Source organism: Labeo rohita, chromosome 13 (genome assembly GCF_022985175.1).
Source record: "Labeo rohita strain BAU-BD-2019 chromosome 13, IGBB_LRoh.1.0, whole genome shotgun sequence".
Classification (NCBI taxonomy): Eukaryota; Metazoa; Chordata; class Actinopteri; order Cypriniformes; family Cyprinidae; genus Labeo; species Labeo rohita.
The window spans coordinates 25,583,056-25,603,717 of record NC_066881.1 but is presented as its reverse complement, the minus strand read 5'-3'; the positions used below and the strand labels follow the sequence as shown (position 1 = coordinate 25,603,717).

The 20,662-nt window shown below is 36.7% G+C and overlaps 2 protein-coding genes across 6 annotated transcripts in view; one reads left to right on the top strand and one right to left on the bottom strand.

The window, feature by feature from the left end:
* gmfb (glia maturation factor, beta) overlaps positions 1-20,662 on the bottom strand; it is a 373,066-nt gene that overhangs the window by 121,252 nt on the left and 231,152 nt on the right. The window lies entirely within an intron of this gene.
* actn1 (actinin, alpha 1) overlaps positions 8,466-20,662 on the top strand; it is a 37,765-nt gene continuing 25,568 nt past the window's right edge. For all 5 annotated transcript variants that reach the window (XM_051126932.1, XM_051126933.1, XM_051126930.1 and 2 more), the window contains exon 1: positions 8,466-8,870. In XM_051126932.1, the coding sequence (XP_050982889.1) occupies positions 8,739-8,870 (132 nt within the window). In that variant the 5' untranslated portion in view covers positions 8,466-8,738. The remainder of the gene's footprint in view (positions 8,871-20,662) is intronic.

The following is a 20,662-nucleotide window of genomic DNA, read 5'->3' as shown; positions in this document are numbered from 1 at the left end:
GTGTCAAATTAAGTAAAATCTTACAGACTCCTTTGTTGGAGCCCTGTGAATCAAAATGCAGTTATTGAGTTTGACATAAAACAATTGCAGTACAGTTCTAGCGGCTGACGCTGAACAGATTCAACTGACGCTATTCAGAGAATTCACAGAATCACTGTAGCATTTGTTTAATGAAAGCCTGTGGATGAGGAACAGGTCTCCCTTTAGGAAATGAACTACAGCTTTTCCACTCCCCACACTGGCCACACGCGCACACAGGCCGACATGCTTTTGCCTTCATGAACATTTCGGGGCAGCCATAAATGGAATCGTCTCTCTGTTGTTGAACACGATAAGAAAACTCCACCCAACGGTAAAAGCTGTACTGGAATTGCTGATTGACAGTTATTTGGCTGATGTCATTCATGAGAACAGTTACTAAGTCACACCCTCTCATGTCTTATGTAGAAGTGTGATTTGTCCTCACATGACCCCTCCTTTAAAGTGAATCATCTCTAGAATTGTGTTCTGTTCCTCTAAACCCCGCAACACAGGCCAGTTTTACTCACCTGTGGAGTCAATGGTTCATGCATACAAGGGTTTTGCTTGAGATATTACTCATGACTAGGATGAAAATGTGGGGGCAGTGCCCTCCATTGTGTTGCCCCCCACCCCATTAATTGCACTGATGCGTTAGTCTAGTATTACTAGGTTTAGCACCTCTGTCTGTAAAATGTAATTTGTTGTGTTAAGGATATTTTCGTTTTAATAACAGCTACTTAAATATGATGCTGATTTTTATTTCTTTAGGTAAAAGCTATACTTGTTCCGAAAGGTAATGTATTTTAAAACGGTTTCATTTGAATTATATTACCATGTGGTCAGAATACAGAATAAAATAATAAAAAATAAAGTAAAATAAAATAATAAAATAAAATAAAAAATAATGAAATAAAATAAACGAATAAAATATAGAATAAAATCAAATGAGTAAAATAAAATAACTAATTAATAAAAGAAAAAATAAACGAATAAAATATAGAATAATATAAAATTAGTAAAATAAAATAATTAATAAAAGAAAAATAATAAGGTAATAAAATTGAATAAACAATAAAATAATAAAAAACAAAGTAAAATAAAATAAAAACAAAAATAATAAAATAAAATAAAGAATATAATGAAATAAAAATACAATACAATAAAATAATAATAACAGAAATAATAAAATAAAATAAAAAATTAAATGAAATAAAAAATAAAATAAAATAAAAATAAAAAACAATAAAATAAAATAATGAATAAAATAAAATAAAAATAATAAAATAACAAAATAATAAAAAATAATAAAATGAAATAAAATAAAAAAAATAAAATGGAATAAAGAGTAAAATAAAATTACAAATAAAAATAAAAAAATTAAAATAAAATAATAAAATGAAATAAAGAATAAAATGAAATAAAATAAAATGAAATAAAATAATAAAATAAAAAGAATCAAATAAATAAATAAAATAATACAATAAAATAATTAAATAAGAAATAAAGGATAAAATAAAATAACAATAACATAAAATAACAAAATAATAAAATAATGATAAAATAAAATAAATTAAATTAAATTAAATAATAAAATAAAAATAATTAATTGCTGGGAGACAATATTTCTGACAATAAAAGGACTATAAAAGACAAACTTTCTGCTTATGTGGCATATATGGCTTTTAATAATTACTTTACAATGTTTAAAAATTATTATCAAATATTATTGTTATTTTTTATAATTGATTTAATTCATAGGTCATTCTGAAGAGATACTAAAGTGAAAATCCTTTTGTGTGTGGGAGGGCTGAGGCAACAGAAGGACGATGATGTTTCTGCTTAGCTGTCAGCGCCCGTTTCTTTAGTTTCTCGATCCTGTACCATTGTTAATCGTCTCATTCTGTCTGAATCAGCTGCAAGCCACTCTCTTATCAAGAGGAAATGAATGATGTGTGCCCTCGTGCCTTCTTAAAGTCCTTGTAATCATGAGGGGGTTGCTTATTCTTACGCTTTTAAATCAAACAGGCTATTCAAAACTGAGATAATATTTCACAGGGTTTGCCTTCATCCAAGCAGCCAGCATCTTATCAGGAACATTCTGACAACAGCTCTAGATACTGTTGAGTTTCACACTCAAGGGGGGCAGGGGGTGCTAGTGCCAGTTTGTGCCGGATTATAGCCGAACTGCTCCAGAGATCATCTGTATGAACAGAATCACCTTCCATAACATGGTATAGCTATTGTGCCTCATTAATGTTTCACGTCAGGAGATTATTAGAATGTATTTTCTACATGCAGAAAATAGAAAGACTTTCTAATTGTGTGTGAGAGAGTGAGGGAGTGTCTGTGTGATCCATGTTGGAGCTATGCATGTAAATGAGACATTCTGTTGTGAAATATCTTGTAATGTGTGTGTGTCTGGTGGTCCACCAGAAATGCTGATGACAATGGCCTATCCATTCAATTTTGAATTATACAGTGTTTTGGTCATTTAACAGCCGTCTTTTCTCTCTGTAGTTGTGAAAAGCGTGACTGGGTTTAGTAAAATGATTTAGTGACCTGTGGCTCCTGCCTGTCTACACTGACTATATGCAGTATTGTTGATGATAGTGTTGATAATGTCAGCGGTTATGTAGATGTTTAGATGACATATGAATCATTTGAATGATTTCTGAGATAAAGATAAATAGCTAAATGTTGAGTTTGGCACAAATGCAAAAGGTCCAGTGTAAACATGTATCTGACTAGTCCCAAAGCCAATCTTCATGATGTGTAAAGCAGATTCACTAGATCTTTAGAGTGCCAAGGACTGCAATAAAGCTGTATTTTTAAAATGTCATTTAATGCTAAATGAGGCATCCATTGACATTTGAACCAATTACCACCTTAAAGTGTGTGGCATGTTTTTTAACCTTTATTTTTCTTTGGAAGTGCTGGTTAATTACTACAATTATTAACACAATATAAAATAACTACTTTCTATTTTAATATATTGCAAAATGTCATTTATTCCTGTGATGGCAAGGATGTCTTCATTGTCACATGATCTTTCAGAAATCATTCTCATATAGACCTTTTTCCTGAGTAAACGATGAGTGCCGCCATTATGAAGTCTAACTTTTGATTGGATGCTCTTCTGTTCCAGTCTCCATAGAAGCCCATTCAAATAGCGCCCATCTATTTTTAATGTAGATAATGTCAGCAGCTTCGTGTCATCTACACACTCATTAAACTTTGAGGAGCGAGGCACTGACAAATGACGGTCATTGCGACATTGCAAAGTGATGGCGCTATGGATCCATGTGCTTTTTTAAAACATTTTAATAGGTTTAACATTAGATTATCAACTTGGAATATACGATAATTTGACTAGAAACACTGGACACCGGAAATGCAAAGCATTCTTTATGTTAAAGTCAGGCTGACTACCGCGTTCAGGAAAACTACAGAGTTTTTTCATCAGGCGGCCATATTGGCGGCACTGGTCGTAACTTAACCGAACAAAACTTGCATATTTTACTGATTATTTCTGCTAAAAATTATAAATTCTTGCCGTGTTTTGGGTTGTACTAATCAGCCAGACCGGGAAAAACTTTTGGAGTACTATAGGCTGCCAAAAGTTTTAACAAATCAAGAAGAAGAGTACAAAAATGTTTGAGGAACAAAAGGGATTTGTGGTTGGCCAAACTGAACCAGGATTTCCATGGTAAGAATCGACAACATTAGTGTTTAACTTAAGTTCTTGTCATTTCCGGTCAGGTAGGTGAGATATTAGGCTAATATTTTAATACCGCGTGTACATTTCTTTATCACCTATTAACTTTAGTTTGTCAAACCACTGCACCCTTTCCTGCTTACTAAGTCCTTCTCTATATGATTTAGCAGCTTCCACATGTTTTTTTCCCCATGTTTTAGACAGCATAAATTAGCAGAACAAAGTATTCAGCAGTACATTAACGAGCATAAATTAGCAGAACGATGTATAGTGTTTTCACGTTACGTCATCAATCCGGAAGTCGGCCATTGCGGCAGCATTGAGTGTAAACAATGCCATTGAACCGAACGGAACTCGTGAATGGGCTTTGCGAAAACACGAAAGTAATTCACTATTTCAGGATAAGAAATAAAAGGAAGAACTGTCGGGTCATCAGTCGGAGGCAGATCATACGGATGTTTACCACCTATTACAGGGCTGGACAATATAGACTGCCCTGTGGCCCGTGCACGTCGTACACTGCATTCATGTTCCAAAATGTTATTTGTGTGGAAATATTATGTTTTTTTTTATTGTATTTAGTCTGCAAAAGGCCGTTCCCTGGTGAAAAAACCAGCATATGCTGGTAGGTATGTTTTGATGCTGGTTTAAGCTGGTCCTTTGCTGGTTTTTGCTGGTCATGTTGCTGGTCAAGGACCAGCATGAACCAGCAAAGGACCATCTTAAACCAGCATCAAAACCTACCTAACCAGCATTCCAGCATCAAAACATACCTACCAGCATATGCTGTTTTTTTCACCAGGGTTAACAGCTGAAGACGGACATAAAGAGGAAAAAATACTGTAGCAGGCGAATCAATCTCACTGTTCACGATGCACGAAATTTTGGAAGAAACTCCTAAATAACGAATTGGAGGTAGGTAGGAGTTTATATGATTGTGTCTCTGAGGGGAACTGTCTGTTTTAAAAAAAAGTTTACATGGAGTTTGCTTTTCATCTAGCATCTTTATAACGCATTATGAAGTGTAGCGCATCTTTGTGTACAGCAGTAACTAAGGAAACACTATCGCTGCTTAGGGTTGAGCCCTGTATTAACTTTAGTATTTCAAAATAAAACGACCTCTCCTGCTTACTAAGTCCTTTTATATATGATTTAGCAGCTCCCACACATTTTCCGTGGTTTAGTCAGCAGAACAACGTCTTCAGTGGTACACTAACCGTGCAATCAATGCTTCTGTTTACATCTGAGTATCGCCGCAATGGCCGCACATCCGGGTAACTGACCAGAATGTGACGTCGGTGCAAACCCTCTCTTCAGTAGTACATTAAAGTGCAATCAGTGTTGTTATTTACATCCGAGTATGGCCAATATGGTCGTGCATTTAAAACCGTGACGTAAGTGCAAACCCTCTATATAGGCCTATGTGAGATTCATTTTATATATTTAAATACTGAGGGCTATTATTCTGAAACACTGCTCGGTTATAACTCCAAAAGAAACAGAAATCAGATTGTTTTTCCTCAATGGTCCGCTCCCTTAAATTGCTTCAGGAGAAAGTGTTTCCTGTTTACATACTCCTAGGTCAAAAGTTCCCAAGTTTGGTGATTTGAACTCCGCAAACTGACTAAGCAGCTAAACTGGCGCTGTTTTAAATCGTCTGAGAACGTTTAAGATCTAATACAGACATGCTGAATAACTTTCCAGTAGTTTCCTGAGTGAATTTCTGTTTATTCATATGACCAGCGAAAAGAAAAAAAAACTGAACGTGTGAGCGAAATGTATTGGAGGAGAACACATACATACATTTGTCATAAGTTGAATAAAGCTTTTATTTAAGTTGGCGAGAGTTTTGCTGCTTTGATTGAGAAGCAGAAGAATAAGATCTCACTGTCTGTGCGCCTAAGCCGTGACGTCACTTTCCCAAACATTCGCCGCTTGGAAGTTTGTCCATATATGGAAGAGCGCTCCAGTTCCAGCGAACCAGACTACAGTGAGTGCATAGAGCGAGTGTGTGCCTCCGACCTAGTCATACTTTTAGGGATAAAATTGCTAAAGAATGTTTCTAGAATTTTGCTAAATCAGATGAAACTTTCTTTTAGGTCCTCAGATACTCAAATATAGACAAAAAAGCAGTCAGTCAGACAGAGAGACAGACAGACAGGTAGATAGATAGATAGATAGACAGATATTTTTATTATTATGAAAATAGTTTTCCTTTGAGTTAAAGTTGGTTTGTAATACTTCAAACTCTCTTTATACAAAAACAATAGAATCTATGGTAAAGCGCTATACAGATGATGAAGGTGTGTGTGCCAGAGAGGGACAACCTCTGTCCTGGTTCAGCCTCTGTAGATGGGGACTTCTGTTCACCAGGAGGGGGCTTTACCCTACATGGCAGAGGCATTCAGTCCCAAACAACAGACTTCTTTGGAATGCTGGGAGGATGGAGGCAGGAGGTGGGCTTTGAACTGATGCCATGCACTGGGGATGTGATGTAACATGTTAAGTTTGACAGCTCTGGCAAAAGTGAAAGGATCATAGTACTTTATTGCAGTACAGTACATACATATGTTATTGTATAATGTACAATACATATTTAAAATACACTATAACATAAAGAATATAAGTTCACAACTCATACTTTACCGTTATGTAGACAATGAAATACTCAGACACTTCTTGGTAACTTAATAACATACATTTTTGCATTAGTTGACAGACAGATGTTTGAACATATAACAAACGTAATACAATATAAAATAGAATAATAATAAGCAACATTTATATAAAATTTAGGAGATATCCATCTTATTCTTTAATGCGGAAGTAAACCTATGGGTGAGACTTCCGTTTCATTAGTCGCTATATGTGACCCTGGACCACCAGTTATAAGTAACATGGGTATATTTGTAGCAATAGCCAACAATACATTGTATAGGTCAAACTTTTTCTTTTATGCCAAAAATCATTAGGGTATTAAGTAAAGATCATGTTCCATGAAGATATTTTGTAAATTTCCTACCGTAAATATATATAAACTTAATTTTTGATTAGTAATATGCATTGCTAAGAACTTCATTTGCACAACTTTAAAGGTGATTTTCTCAATATTTTGATTTTTTGCACCCTCAGATTCCAGATTTTCAAATAGTTGTATCTCAGTCAAACACTGTCCTGTCTTAACAAACCATACATCAGTGGAGAGCTTATTAATTCAGAGATGATGTGATGTATACATCACAATTTCCAAAAATTTACCTTTACGACTGGTTTTGTGGTCCAGGGTCACATATAGGGAAATAACGAGAAGAAAAACAATGTGCAGTAAATGGTAAAACTGTTTGTGCTACAAACCCTTGTGTTCATAATTCAGATAATACATTAAAATAATATGGTAAGACACACCAAATTACAATACCCAGCAGCAAAACAAGCTGTTTTGTACAGGTAAAAATAGCTGGACACGGATGAGACCGGAAGCCAGACCAATAAAATTTACAAATGGCTGCGCTTGCTCTTACGGGAAGAAAAGGGTGGATAAATGTACAATTTATTGCAAAAATAGCAGGAAAAGAGACAGTTCAAGATGTAAACTGAGTGACTTTAATTTCTGTTGCAGAATGAGCATGTGAAGTGTCCATAATCATGTTTTAATATGTTGAGTGAGTAATGACCTCAGTAAAAGTGCATCTTAAATTTATGAAGGGAAAAAAGCCAATACAGTAAAATGATCAGGGCTACACATCACAGGAATGAACTGCTGACCCAGAGCATCACATACTCGCAAGGCGAACATCTGTTTGCGTCAGAGCACGCAATGGCTGTTCAAACATGCCCTGAATAAACAGAACTAATCATTTCAACCCTGTTCCAGAAATAACCACAAGGATTCGAGAGAGGAAATCTCATAGTCTTAAACTTCACAGCCTTTTTTATCCCCCGGTTAGATGTGATGAACTTGAGGGATGTCCCATGCCAGTCCAGGCAGACTTCGTTATGGAAAAGGTCTGACCACATATGGGCTTTATCTGAAGCACTTTCAGTCTTTTATCTATTCCCTATAACTTATAAGGGTTTGAAAGTCATAGGCTCATTACCATGTTGGCAAAATCCATCTTGAGATAGTAGCTGTGTTTTGGAATATGATTTATAGCTGGTTCATGCTGGACTTTATCTGGTGATCAAGCTACCATGTTACAAAAAACAGCTTGACCACCACAAACTGGTAGATAGTCTTTTGCTGGTCTACCAGACCTGTCTAAAACCAGCTACCGTGTTCTATAACAAAAACCAGCTTTAAATTAATTAAACAATACTGATGAGATTTTTTTTGGATGTGGTATCCCCCACTACTTTCCTCCACCCTAAAAAAGCAACATGAGCGCTGTTACCTGAGACACGGTGAGATAAAACAACTTAGGGTGTGGTCACCTGGAGGGCAGTGAGAAATATTTAAGGATTATCTTATAATAGCAAGAATAAAAAACAACTATTTATAAACCATTAAATAAATTAAAACAAACATAAATTCATCCCGCAATTAATTCAAGTGACACAAATATCCCTGAAAGCTTTTCTAATACCTACGTCCATGCAGACAACCTACACCAATCGATTAACAAACAGCGATGTTAGCCAATCACCACCGAGTCTTGTCCAGTGGGCGGGCTTTGAGGCTTTGCGCATCAGCCAATCAGACGTCATGCGTCGTCCTCCTTTTTATTTTTTTCCGTTACTGTGAAGTTTTTGCTGCCGATGCTCGTGCTGGCGGTTCTGCCTAGTCGCCACTCTGGATAGCGGCCGTGAAAAAACGGACAGGACGAGAAAGGCAAGGAGTCACGGAGTTTGGGGAGAGTGAACGGGGCAGGGGAAACGAGGCAGCGACGTTAGTTTCGTGCCCATCGTTTTAAGTGCGCACGGGAGTGTTTACTGCAGCGCTCTGTGGGAGAGAGAGAGAGAGAGAGACCGGAGGACCGGAGAGAGACGGGAACGGCAGTTCAGAATGGATCACCACCACCATCAACAACAACATCATCATCAATATGATGGAGGAGAGAACGACTATATGCAACAGGAAGATGACTGGGACCGGGATCTGCTGCTTGACCCCGCCTGGGAGAAACAACAGCGAAAGGTAACGTTAACGTTACGCTCTATAATCTCTTCACTCCACCCGTTTAAGGTGCAAAGGGAACTTGCGAACCAGCAGGAAAGAAAGCATGAATGTGGATATGGCCCGAGTCATTCAGTCAAACAGGCTTTGCACTGCGACGCATGAATTTGTTTATATTGTGTGTGTAATATTTGTTTCCCTTAAAGTATGCGAGTACAGAAAATCAAAAGCTTATAAACTGTACATATTTCTAAAGCATCAGCCTTTATTATAAGAAACTTAAGGGACATCTGTTGCGGGATTGCGCATGTTCCTATTCACCCCTTCTGTCTGTCCATTCATTTGAGCGTTATGACGGCCCGCCCCCAGCCAAACGATCCGGGACCCTGATCACCGGACACCGTGCGCCCACCTATTCTCCTCACGGCGCGCAACAGATGTCAGCGACAGCAGCCTTTGCTCTGTGGATGCGGCTCATATGATCCGACGCTCACTTTATCTAGACCTTGTCTGAGACATGAGAACAATTCTGGTTCCGATTCCTCTTATTGATTCCATTTCCCTAACGATTCTTTAGTAGTTAGAGGAAGTGTCTTCTGAAAAAAGAAATGCAATTAGTACTGTAACGTTACTCTCCTGCCAAATGATGAGGTAATTTCTAATTACAACAGAACAGATACAAGTAGCAAACAATTGTAACTGTGTTACGTTTGCGCTTTTTTTTTTAAAAATATTACAGAATGTATGTGTATTTTAAATACACGCTTTCATCTGAATAACTAGTCAGTAACTAATGGACTAATTTATATGACTCATTTCGCATGCGTCGTTACGAAATTAACAATTTACGCTTCAGAAAGTGATTCGGAATAATTTAGGCACCTCTCATAGTGATTCAGAATGTGTTCGATTTGTTCATAGGAGTTGTCTGTTTTAGAACCGTGGTTTAGATTCACTTAAGGAATCGATTCATAAGAGTCGTTCATCCGGGAATTGGACTGATTGATTCAGTAGCGGTGTTGAGGTGAAAGGTAGTTGCTGGAAAAACAGTCAGAGTATTTAAGCACGGCGTTTAGTGCTCATCAACAGCGGAATGTACCGTTAACAGAGTTAAACGTCATGAAAATCGCTCGGTTCCGGTATGTTTAACGGTCCTGATTAAGAACCGGTTGTCGGTTGCCAACTCTAGGCCGTGCCAGCTCCGTTAACGCATTCCGGTAGACCATTAGTTGGGGGAGGGGGGTGTTTATAAAAATCTCTCGGATGTGCTTTTTTGCACAGAAGTCTAAAAACTATTTGAAATATGAGTGAAACATTTGTCTCTCCCACACTCTTTTCCTCCCCCTTGGAAAACGGGGAGGAAAAAAGAGAACGAGTGCTGGAATCTGCTGCGGTTTGGGCTGGGCTTGTCAGGGAGCGAGTCTGCCCAAAAATGGTAATAACAGACCCCGTACACGGCTGCTGGAAAACTTTCCCGCGTTTCCTTTTTTTTCCTTCCTCGAAAGCTTGTAGACTCCTGAATGATGTCATCAGCTACCGGCGGGAAAGACTCATGCTCAGGTATGCAGGCACTTGAGCTCCTATGAGCATAAACCCATGACAAAACCATGTGTCAAGAGTTTACCACCAGAACAGACATGTTCAGTCTTTCTTAACTGAGTGTTAAGAGAGAAAGCTAAATCCCTAAAGAAGTTGTGAATTAGTAGCCCATCATATTTTGAACTTCATGACACATTAACAGTTATGTATGTCATGCTGTATGTATGTATGTGTGTGTGTTGGGTCAGATGGAAATGAGAGAGACAACTCGAAAAGACCCTGAGGTGTTTTTTTCCCCGTCTCGGGATAAAGGCACTGCACTGTGATAGAGCATCATTTCCAACACTGTTCATTAACGACAAACACACGCACATGTTCGCTCCATACTGGCCATTAAACACCCTCTGTGACTTTAATTATGCGTGTATGTGTGTGTCAGACAAATTGGTTATTGTTCTGCATTCTGACAGGGCTGAAAGGTCAGTAGAGAAGTGAAGTCTGTTCTGCAAACACACACACATGCACTGCAGGTATAGAGTCCAGCTCTGACCCCCATCTCATAAAAGACATATGGACCCAAAGTCAAATCTGGAGGTAATTTGAGTTGAGAAAGTGAATGTGTGTGAGAAGCCATCTGACTGGCTGCAGTTTATGTTTATCCATGAAAGTATTTCAGCAAGTTCAGACTGGACCATTAGAATTAGAAACACACATTTTCCTGTCTTATAACATCTGTGTAGGTCTGTGAGAGTTTGTCTGCAATTTGAGAAAAAAAGCCCCTCGGGCCGGACAGGTGTGAGGTGATTCAGCTTAAAAAAGCAGCGAGACCTTATGAACTCTCTCTCCTTTTCGCCTGTCCCCATCTGTGAGGTCAGGTTTTCATTGTTTTGTACACGTGTCTCTTCCTGATGCTTTCTCAGCCAATCAGAAAAGACTTATGGGGTCTTTAGTTACCACAGTTCATTTTGTAGTACAATATGAGAAGAGTTCTGTTAGGTTTCAGTGAATGTTCTGTTTTCGTTTACACTATCATTTTTTAAATTTATAATTTTATTCAGCAAGGACTCATTAAATTGTTAGTAAAGACATTGTTTAAAAATATTTTGAGTGCTGCACTCTTTTTAAAAATAATGTCTAAAAATGTCACAATATGAATGTTTTTTTAAAATAATCAAATAAAATGCAGCCTTGATAAGCACAAGAGATTTATTTTAAAAAGACATTCACTTTTAAAAAAGATTTGAACTTTTGAACTATAGTATATGTGTTTTAGCTTCTGTTCTCACTCATTTGTAAAAAAAAAAAAGTCTTCATAACTAGTGGCACCAAACATACAGAATTGCAAAAAAAGCAGACAGTACCAAAAGTTACGGCAATGGTTTAGTCAGTGTTGTTTCATGCAAACAAACACATTGCATGTGTTTTACTGGTGCTCCTAGTGGCACAGGAATAAATTAAACACTGCAACTTGAAGTAGACTTTTCAGCAAAGCTCATTTGGATGTGAAAATATGATAATGCATTCAAATTTGCGACAATGTTCAACAAAAGTTTTATCGCAGATATTTGACACTGCCATTTTGAACGTATGAAAAGGTTGATAAAAATAGGTTAAAAATAGTCTCAAGTGAACCAAACCACACATTGTATATTTTAATGAGGGTTGATTTGAACCTATTTTTTATTATCATTTTCATATGTTCAAATGGTAGTTGAACATTTATACTTTGAAGTACTTTGAATTTCTAAATTGCTGGCTAAGTATCCAGGGACCAGAACAGGCTACCAGCTGTATCGTAGCGTCATAGTAATGAATTTCATTTAGACAATATAAAAATATGATTTTTAAACTGAATTTGGTCCTGCAGTGCCATGCAGTGTGCGGACAGTACTATTGAGTTACTTTAAGTGTTTCCATACTGCAGTAGTTCAGTCTGCCTTGGGCAGGGTTTAAATGGTTCTGTGTGCAGATCTTGATGCTCTGATAAGAAAATGTAGATCCACAAAAACAGGAAACGGTTCAGCTCTAGTGAATTTCAAATCAGTCACATATCATTGGGTTCTGAGATCTGTATCTGTCGGACTATCTGCATTGTATATTTTCTTGGAATGTGTCTTCGGGGTAGTAAAGGGTTAATGTGGGAGGCGAAAAACCTTTTCTGACTTTTTCAGTCTAAAGAATTAAACTAGGTCTACTTGTCGCAATCAATCCTCTGTCTTTCTCACTTGTTCTCTTTTTCTCTACCTCTGTTAGAGGGTAAGTTGAGGATCCCAATGGGATACAGTAGCTGTTTTTAAGCTGGTCTGAGGTGAGTTCTCTGAAATCTGTTGGAGATCTCAGATCTAAGGAGAATCTGTCATTCCTTGTTGAGATACAGACGTACAGATTCCATCTCTATATCAACAACTTTATTTCCTCATGTTTCTTTGCAGCATTCCGTGAAACGGTGCGAGTAATATACTCTTAATGGTAGCTAAAAGCATAATTCAGTTAACCAAATTATCTAATTAACGAACACGCAACAGCAGGGTATGTGTAAAACTTTGTGAATGGCATCTGCTTCAATTACGTGGAGTCCTGCAGGCACAGATGTTGTGTAGGCCTGCATATAACATGTGATTTCCTTAGGCGTCATTGCATGCTTGATTTTTTTTTTTTTAATTTTAGTTCTTAAGCAAAACTCTAGTCTAGCCAGTATTGCATTGAGTAATGATACAGCATTAGTATTTGTTATTTTTAATGCTGTGCAAGTGTGCATTCAATACGATCGTTATCAATTGTAGAAACTGTCAGCAATCATGTCACAGCTCTCTAAGGCCTTTAACCATGTCTTCAACATTGAGGGAACCAAACCAATTGGGCTGTTTTTTCAAGAATTCAAGGAAGAAAAGAGAAAGAAAGAAGTTAATATAGTGAGAATTTAATGTAATGTCTTTGATCTATTTGCATGTAAATGCCTGTATTGTAATACACTTTAAGGCACAATATGTAAGTTACCACCGATAGAGGGCGCATATTCAAAACAAACATAGAACAAAAGGCGTAGTTTGATGATGGCGTGAGTGTGTGTGGAATCATGAGAGTTGTAGTCTTCATCCCCAGAGCTGATGCAATCCGTCGGGACTTGGGTAGAAATAATGTTATGGATGAGCTAATGTTTTAAAGACTTATTAAGGTCACTGTAGTATGAAGCAGGGTGGTTTGAAAGACGTGGAAGTGAAACGAGGATGCTGGAGCGATTGCTAATGAAGGATGAGCATGATACATGGCATGAAAGCAGCGGAGCTTTTATTATGCCACAGCCAACCACTTCCGCTATTTTCTCATACTAGATACATTTTGAGTGTGTTGAAAGTTTGGTTATAATGCTACTTTGTGTGTTCGTCACCCATCTAATAAAAAGCATAACATATTAAATAAAACCGTAAAATCAAGGGTGTATGACGTCATTGTCAGGCGACGCAATGACACGGTCCGTTACACTAGTTAACTGCTTATTTCTCTGAATTTAAACATTCTTGGAAACATTTGGGATGATGTAAGTACACGCAAGTACAAGTCAGCAAAATATATAGCACTGTTCTTGTGTTTTTTAGGTATTTTAATTTAATATTGTACCTTTAATATACACCACAAAGTTAAAACACCTGACTGAAAGTGACACGTTTACACGTTAAAGGGATAATTCATCCAAAATGTAAATCATTTACTCACACTCAAGTTGTTCCAAACCTGTATGCATTTCTTTCTTCTGGTGAACACAAAAAAGATATTTTGAACTAGGTAACTAAACAGTGTCTAGTTCCCATTTGTTTTCCTTACTATGGAAGTCAATGGAGACCAGCAACTGTTTGGTTACCTACATTGTTCAAAATATTTTCTTTTGTGTTTAGTAAATGTATATGATGACATTTTTCATTTTGGGTGAACTGTCTATCCCTTTAAAATCATTCACAGTATGCACACATTCAATCTTAGTTGTATGCCTATATTATATTGACTTGAATAATATTAACTTTTGGCCATATCTGTTATTGCTATTATTGCTGTGGACTTCTTATTTCATGTCTATGGTGGTTATAGCCCTGCAGCTCTCCGACTCCAGTTTATTGCTTTTCTACAGCTTGCTATGTCTCACCACTCCTAATATTCATCAACTGATGTACAAATGCAATTGTGTTTTATTAAAAAATGTATTAGGGCAGATTGAACCAAATCCTAGTACAGGCAGTGGAAGATTAATGCAATGCTCAAATTAAGTTTGTCTCATGATTTCATTTGAAACAGCAAGACTATGTTTTATTCATGCATACGTATTTACTATTCATGAGATAATGCGTCATTATTTCATGACATCATACACCAGCATGTCTGTGAACGACAGCTGTCGCCACCAGAATGACATGCATGACACATCTCATGCCATTTCCTGCCCTGGACTTTAATGTCAGGATGAGATGAGGTGCTTTATCCCTCACTGTGCTCTTTCAGCCAGTGAAGGAACAGCTTGAATAGCTCTACAATAGTGTAGAAAATGCTGCCACCTCATTTACAGAGACTGCGTGTGTGCTCGAGCCAGACCGAGATGCTGCGGGATGCAGTTTTTTGATGCTGTGTATGTGTGTGCGTTCTTAAAAAGTTTCTTTTATTGACTGTGTTTGATCCTCCTTGGCCTCTGCAGTTTGCAAAGTCAAATATGTCAAGTCAGACCCTTTTTTATCTTAGTGAAAGTCATGCAAATCATCACATGCCGCTCCTAAACTGATGATGTGCTCCAAATGAGGACTTTGTTCCTTGTATCTGTCTGACAGGATTACACAGAACTAAGCCTTATTGTACCTCGTATAGATAATGCAACATCGCCGGGAGCTGTAACATGCTGCAGTGAGGAAATGTGTGCACATACACTGTGTGTGTTTTAGCTTTAATTAACGTGAAAGCAGCGATCCGAGCCAGTCAGCATTTAGCTCTAAGTGAAGCCACTGGCGTTGTTGATAAGATTATTAATGAGCCATTAAACTCTGTGTCTGGAAACGTGAAAATAAGAGACAGCCTCACCTTAGGAGGGTGTAGTGTGTGTGAGGGGGATGGATAATGTGGAATGCGTGTGGAACCGAGACAGTGGGCCGCGCGTCTCAGGGGCTGATCAGCACTTCCTGTCTGAAGGAGACAGCCAGCAGACACCAACAAACAGCCCACTAACAGACAGATAGGGTGAGAGCGAAACAGATGGAAAAAGACTAGATTTATATGTCTAAGTTTAGGCTTACACTCAGGGATAGGGTTTAGTTCAAAGCAATGATGTTTGCCTTAGCAAACAGCACTAATGTAAAAGATAAACAGATGAAAAGACAGACAGGCATTTCATCCACTGAAAGGGAATGATGTCATTGTCTGTGTATGTATGCGGTCAGCATTTTTGTTTAAATAGGTAACAGCTGTTACACCTGTCACACGTGCACACCTGAGTAGGCGGAGCTGCACATACATTTGTGCGTTGAGAAGCTTAATTTCTGATGTTTTTTTTTCTGGCTCTCACACTGAGAATGCATGTAGAGTGGCCTCAAAATGTGTTTAGTCATTTGAGACACATTTAAAACAATGTATGAATGTCATTGCATTAGATTAGGGATGTGCTGATATTAAAATTCTGTCTGATATGAAAAGCCTATAATTTATTATCTTCCATAACATGGAAATAATTGTTAAATATTTAAATAATGGTATTAAATAATATTAGTTCTATACTATGTTGTCTGATTAAAACTAAAATCTTTAAAATAAAACAAAAATTCATTGTTTTAAATACTCTTTGTGAATGTAGGCATTACAAAATATTATAATGTATTATATAAAATATAATGTATAAAAATTATAATGTACAGTATCAGAATGGATATTCAAATCTATTTAGGATTACATTGAACACTAATAATGCATTATTAGTGTTTTTGAAAATTAACTTTTTAAAGGGATAGTTCACCCAAAGATGAAAATTACCTCATGATTTATTCACCCTCAAACCATTTTAGATGTATACGACTTCTTTCAGACAAATACAAACAGAGTTATATTAATAAAAAAATGTCCTGGCTCTTCTGAGCTTTATAATGGCAGTGAATGGGTGTTGAGATTTTGAAGCAAAATAAAGTGCATCCATCCATGATAAAAAGTGCTCCGGAGGGTTAATTAAGGCTTTCTGAAGAGACTGGATGTGTTTGTGTAAGAAAAAGATCCATATTTACAACTTTATAAACTGTAATCTCTAGCTTCCGCTAACTGTCGTAAGTGTGTTCATGGCATTCCAGTGGATGATGTAGGATGTAGGCGTAGTTTAAGCTCCAGTGAGAATATGCTAGTTTTGAGAGAACTAAGTCTTGTTTACATCAAAGGAAAACCTCTAGGGGTGTGCGATAATATTGTAATTGTTGTTTAAACAATGTGCAATTTGACATTATCGAATATATTGCAAAAAGCAAACAAAACACCTACAGAGTGCACGCATAACGTTGCATTACGTGATGAAGTCTAGTAAATACGCATTTAGAGTGTGTTCTTTCACTGCGTGATTCAGTCTATTAAATGCATTTAGAATAATCACATAATTAAAGATATGGGGGCAGAAAATGTATGTATGATTTCATATAGTTAATCAATATCACACAAAGAGTGTTTTTTTTCTTTAAAAATCAGCATGACTACAAATGTGATATTTAGACAGCATATTTCCTATTTTTGCTTAATTTCGCCAGCAAATATTATTGACTGATTAAATGTAAGAATTTAACTCAAAAGATAATGCACACTTTAGAAAAAATGGCTTTATAAAGGTAAAAATGCCCATAAAAGGTAAAAATCAATTTAAAATTATTGGAAAAGAATAATTTCTATCACTGCTAACACCAATCTCTTATGAATGCGTGTAAGACAGTTAGCGAAAGCTAGAGATTGTGGTTTATAAAGTTTTAAATATGGATATTTTTCTTATATAGATGCATACATTCACTTAGAAGATCTTTATAAAGCCACCCCCGGAGGCATGTGGAGCACTTTTTTTTTTATGATGGATCGATGCACTTTATTGAACTTTAAAATCTCAACAGCCATTCACTGCCATTATAAAGCTTGGAAGAAGCAGGACATTTGTTACCATAACTCTGATTGTATTCGTTTGAAAGAAGAAAGTCATATTCACCTCAGATGGCTTGAGGGTGAGTAAATCATGAGGTAATTTTCATTTTTGGGTGACTGTCCCTTTAAGAGAGTGTTAAATGGCAGCAGAGGTAATCTAAATGTAATTTTTCCATTTAGGGTTTACTATTACCTCTATCATTTTTGATATTCAAATTTCAAAGGCCTCTAAATGATCAGTATGATCAAAACGTTTCTGAAAACACAATCTACTACATGCCTTTTATCTTCTGATTGATAGATTCTATTTTTTTAAAGGCATGCAATTCTACAAAATGTCTCTCTTCGGACTGTGGTGCACTTGCCTTTTTTCACTGATATTTTAAGATTTCTGAGTGCCCACATACTTTTTTTGGGGGCTGCTGCATGTATTTGAGAGATGTTCTATGAAAACAGTTTTCACAATAGCTGTAAATAAACGGGTCATTTGCTTTGGCTTATGGGGGGAGTTTGTTTGTGTGTATGTGTGTGTCTCGGACCGCCTGATTGTTTGTAGGTTTTTTGGCATTCGTAGTTGCTATGGTAACCCTACGACGATGAGCTGAGCCGTGCTGTATTTCACACCAGAGCGAGGAAAAGAGAGAGAAAGCATGAAAAGAAGGAAAGAGAAGGAGTGAAACAGAGGGTTAAAAAAGAGCTATAATGAAGAAATATTTGTGGTGTAGGTGTGAGGAAATCTAGCAGCATTCCTGCTGAGTGAGCAGAGATCTGCTGCCTGTGTGACTATATTTACATGCATTTGTATATGTGAGTATACATTTGCATGCTTGTGCATAGCTTATATGTGCGTGTGTGAATGTGTCTTTTTGTTTTGTGCATTTTTGTGCCTTAGGCTTAGTGTAATTTGTTGATTGCATGCTTAGTGTATATTGCAAATTGCTAATATTTTTATTCAGCAAGGACACATTGAATTGATTGAAAGTGGCAGTATATCCTGTTCTATTTTTAACTTTCTCATGACAGATTTGACAAAAATCATGACAAAAATATTAAGCAACAAAAAAACGGTTTTCAATATGGATAGTAAGAAATGTTTATTGAGCACCAAATTAGCATTTTAGAATTATTTCTGAAGGGTCATTTGATGCTGAAGATTGAAATAATGGCTGCTTTGCCATCACAGGAATAAATTACAGTTTAAAATGTATTAAATGATAAAGCAGTTATTTTTAAATAGTATTAATAATTCATAATATTACTGGTTTCTGTATTTTTGATCAAATAAATGCTGCTCTCTCTCTCTCTCTATATATATATGTATTAGTTTTAAAATGGTAGCATTTAATAATTAGCACGCTAAAGCATCCTGTGCTTTATTTGGTTTGCATGGTAAAACCCTCTTGGAAAAGTAACAACTTTAAATTCATCCTTTTATTAAATTCAGCGGTCTGTTGAACAGAAGAACGTGTCTTATGTAAACGCCCCCCTAAGAAAACCAGTCAGTTTAATTACACAGGACTTCTTTAAAAACTATTAGCTGAATAGTCGATTAGACAGCCCAGCAGCTAGTTAAAAACATGTTGTTTTGCACATCTCTCAACTAAAAGCATGACATGCTACAGTGAGCACATTCTGTTATTTTTACTAAAAGACCCTGTTGTAAAAAAACAGCATATGCTGGTTAGATATGTTTTGAAGTATGGTAGCTGGTTTGAGATGGTTTAAGCTGGTCCCTAGTTAGTCCTGAGCTGGTTATGGCTCCTGCTCAGGACAAGCTGATAACCAGCTCATCACCAACTAAGGATCAGCTTAAACCAGCTCTAACTAGCTGCCATACACTACCAGTCAAAAGTTTTTGAACAGTATTATTATTGAACAAGATTTTTATTGTTTTTCAAAGAAAAAAACTTGTTTGATCCAAAGTACAGCAATTTTGTAAATTATTTTAAATTACTATTTAAAATAACTGTTTTCTGTTTGAATATATTTTAAAATGTAATTTATTCCTGTGATTCTTCAATGTCACATGATCCTTCTGAAATCATTCTAATATTCTGATTTGCTGCTCAAAAACATTTATTAGTATTATTATTATGTTGAAAACAGCTGAGTAAATTTTTTCAAGTTTCTTTGATGAATAGAAAGTTCAGAAGAACAGCATTTATGTAAAATAGAAATCTTTTGTAACATTATAAATAGCTTTATCATCATTCTTTAAAAAAACATTAAAAATCTTACTGTTCAAAAACTTTTAACTGGTAGTGTATCTAACCAGCATATGCTGTTTTTTCAACAAGGGAAATCTACTTTTGTCACAGTTTTTGCAGAAACTTTTGGTAGCTTGTACTATTTTTAGCGTTTATTATATCTCTCTAGCTGTGTTAGAGTTTGTCTTCATGTTCAAGTGTGTAGTATTAGTTACGTTTGTAGCTTTTGTTCTTTCACATTTTGATTTGCATTACTGTAGTTGGAATATTGCAACAGCAGTCGTGGCTTTCGTGTGTGTGCTTGCCGACCAGCGTCTGCACTTCCTCTTGAATGAATTCATTATAATCCTTCTGCTTGACTCACATTTACCTCCAGTTATTCCCATGTTATGGCATTTCCTTTTAGTGGCTGCCAAATTCCACAATGTTTCTCACCTGACCTGCGCTCTATTACCCATAATCTATCATTAAACTGCACACCCCAGCCCACCCGTGGGGACCGGCTGTATCCCATCATGTAGCAGTCCTGTGTCTCCTCATGCCCACATCTAGAAATTTCTCCTCGCCTCTCAAAGTTGGAAAAAACTGCTGCTTTTACGTACATAAACTGAAGTGTCTGTGATTCCGCTAAGTGGCATATCAATCCTATTAGAGTGTGAGTGTGTTTAGCTTCTGTTCTGCTCCACAGCTGTTTCTCATCAGCTCACTAACATACCGAAGAATCCTGAAGCCACAGATACTCAGCGCTGCCATGACAACCCCTGTAGAGCGCTTACCCTCCCCTACTCTCTCTCGCTCTCACTGTCACAATCAGGCATGGTTGTGAATGAATACAGAATTACCAAAGTATTCAAGCGCTTGTATAGCGCTGGTGTATGAAATAAATAAAACTGGTTAAATTGGCCATATCATGAAAAAATTAAATTTTCTTTGATA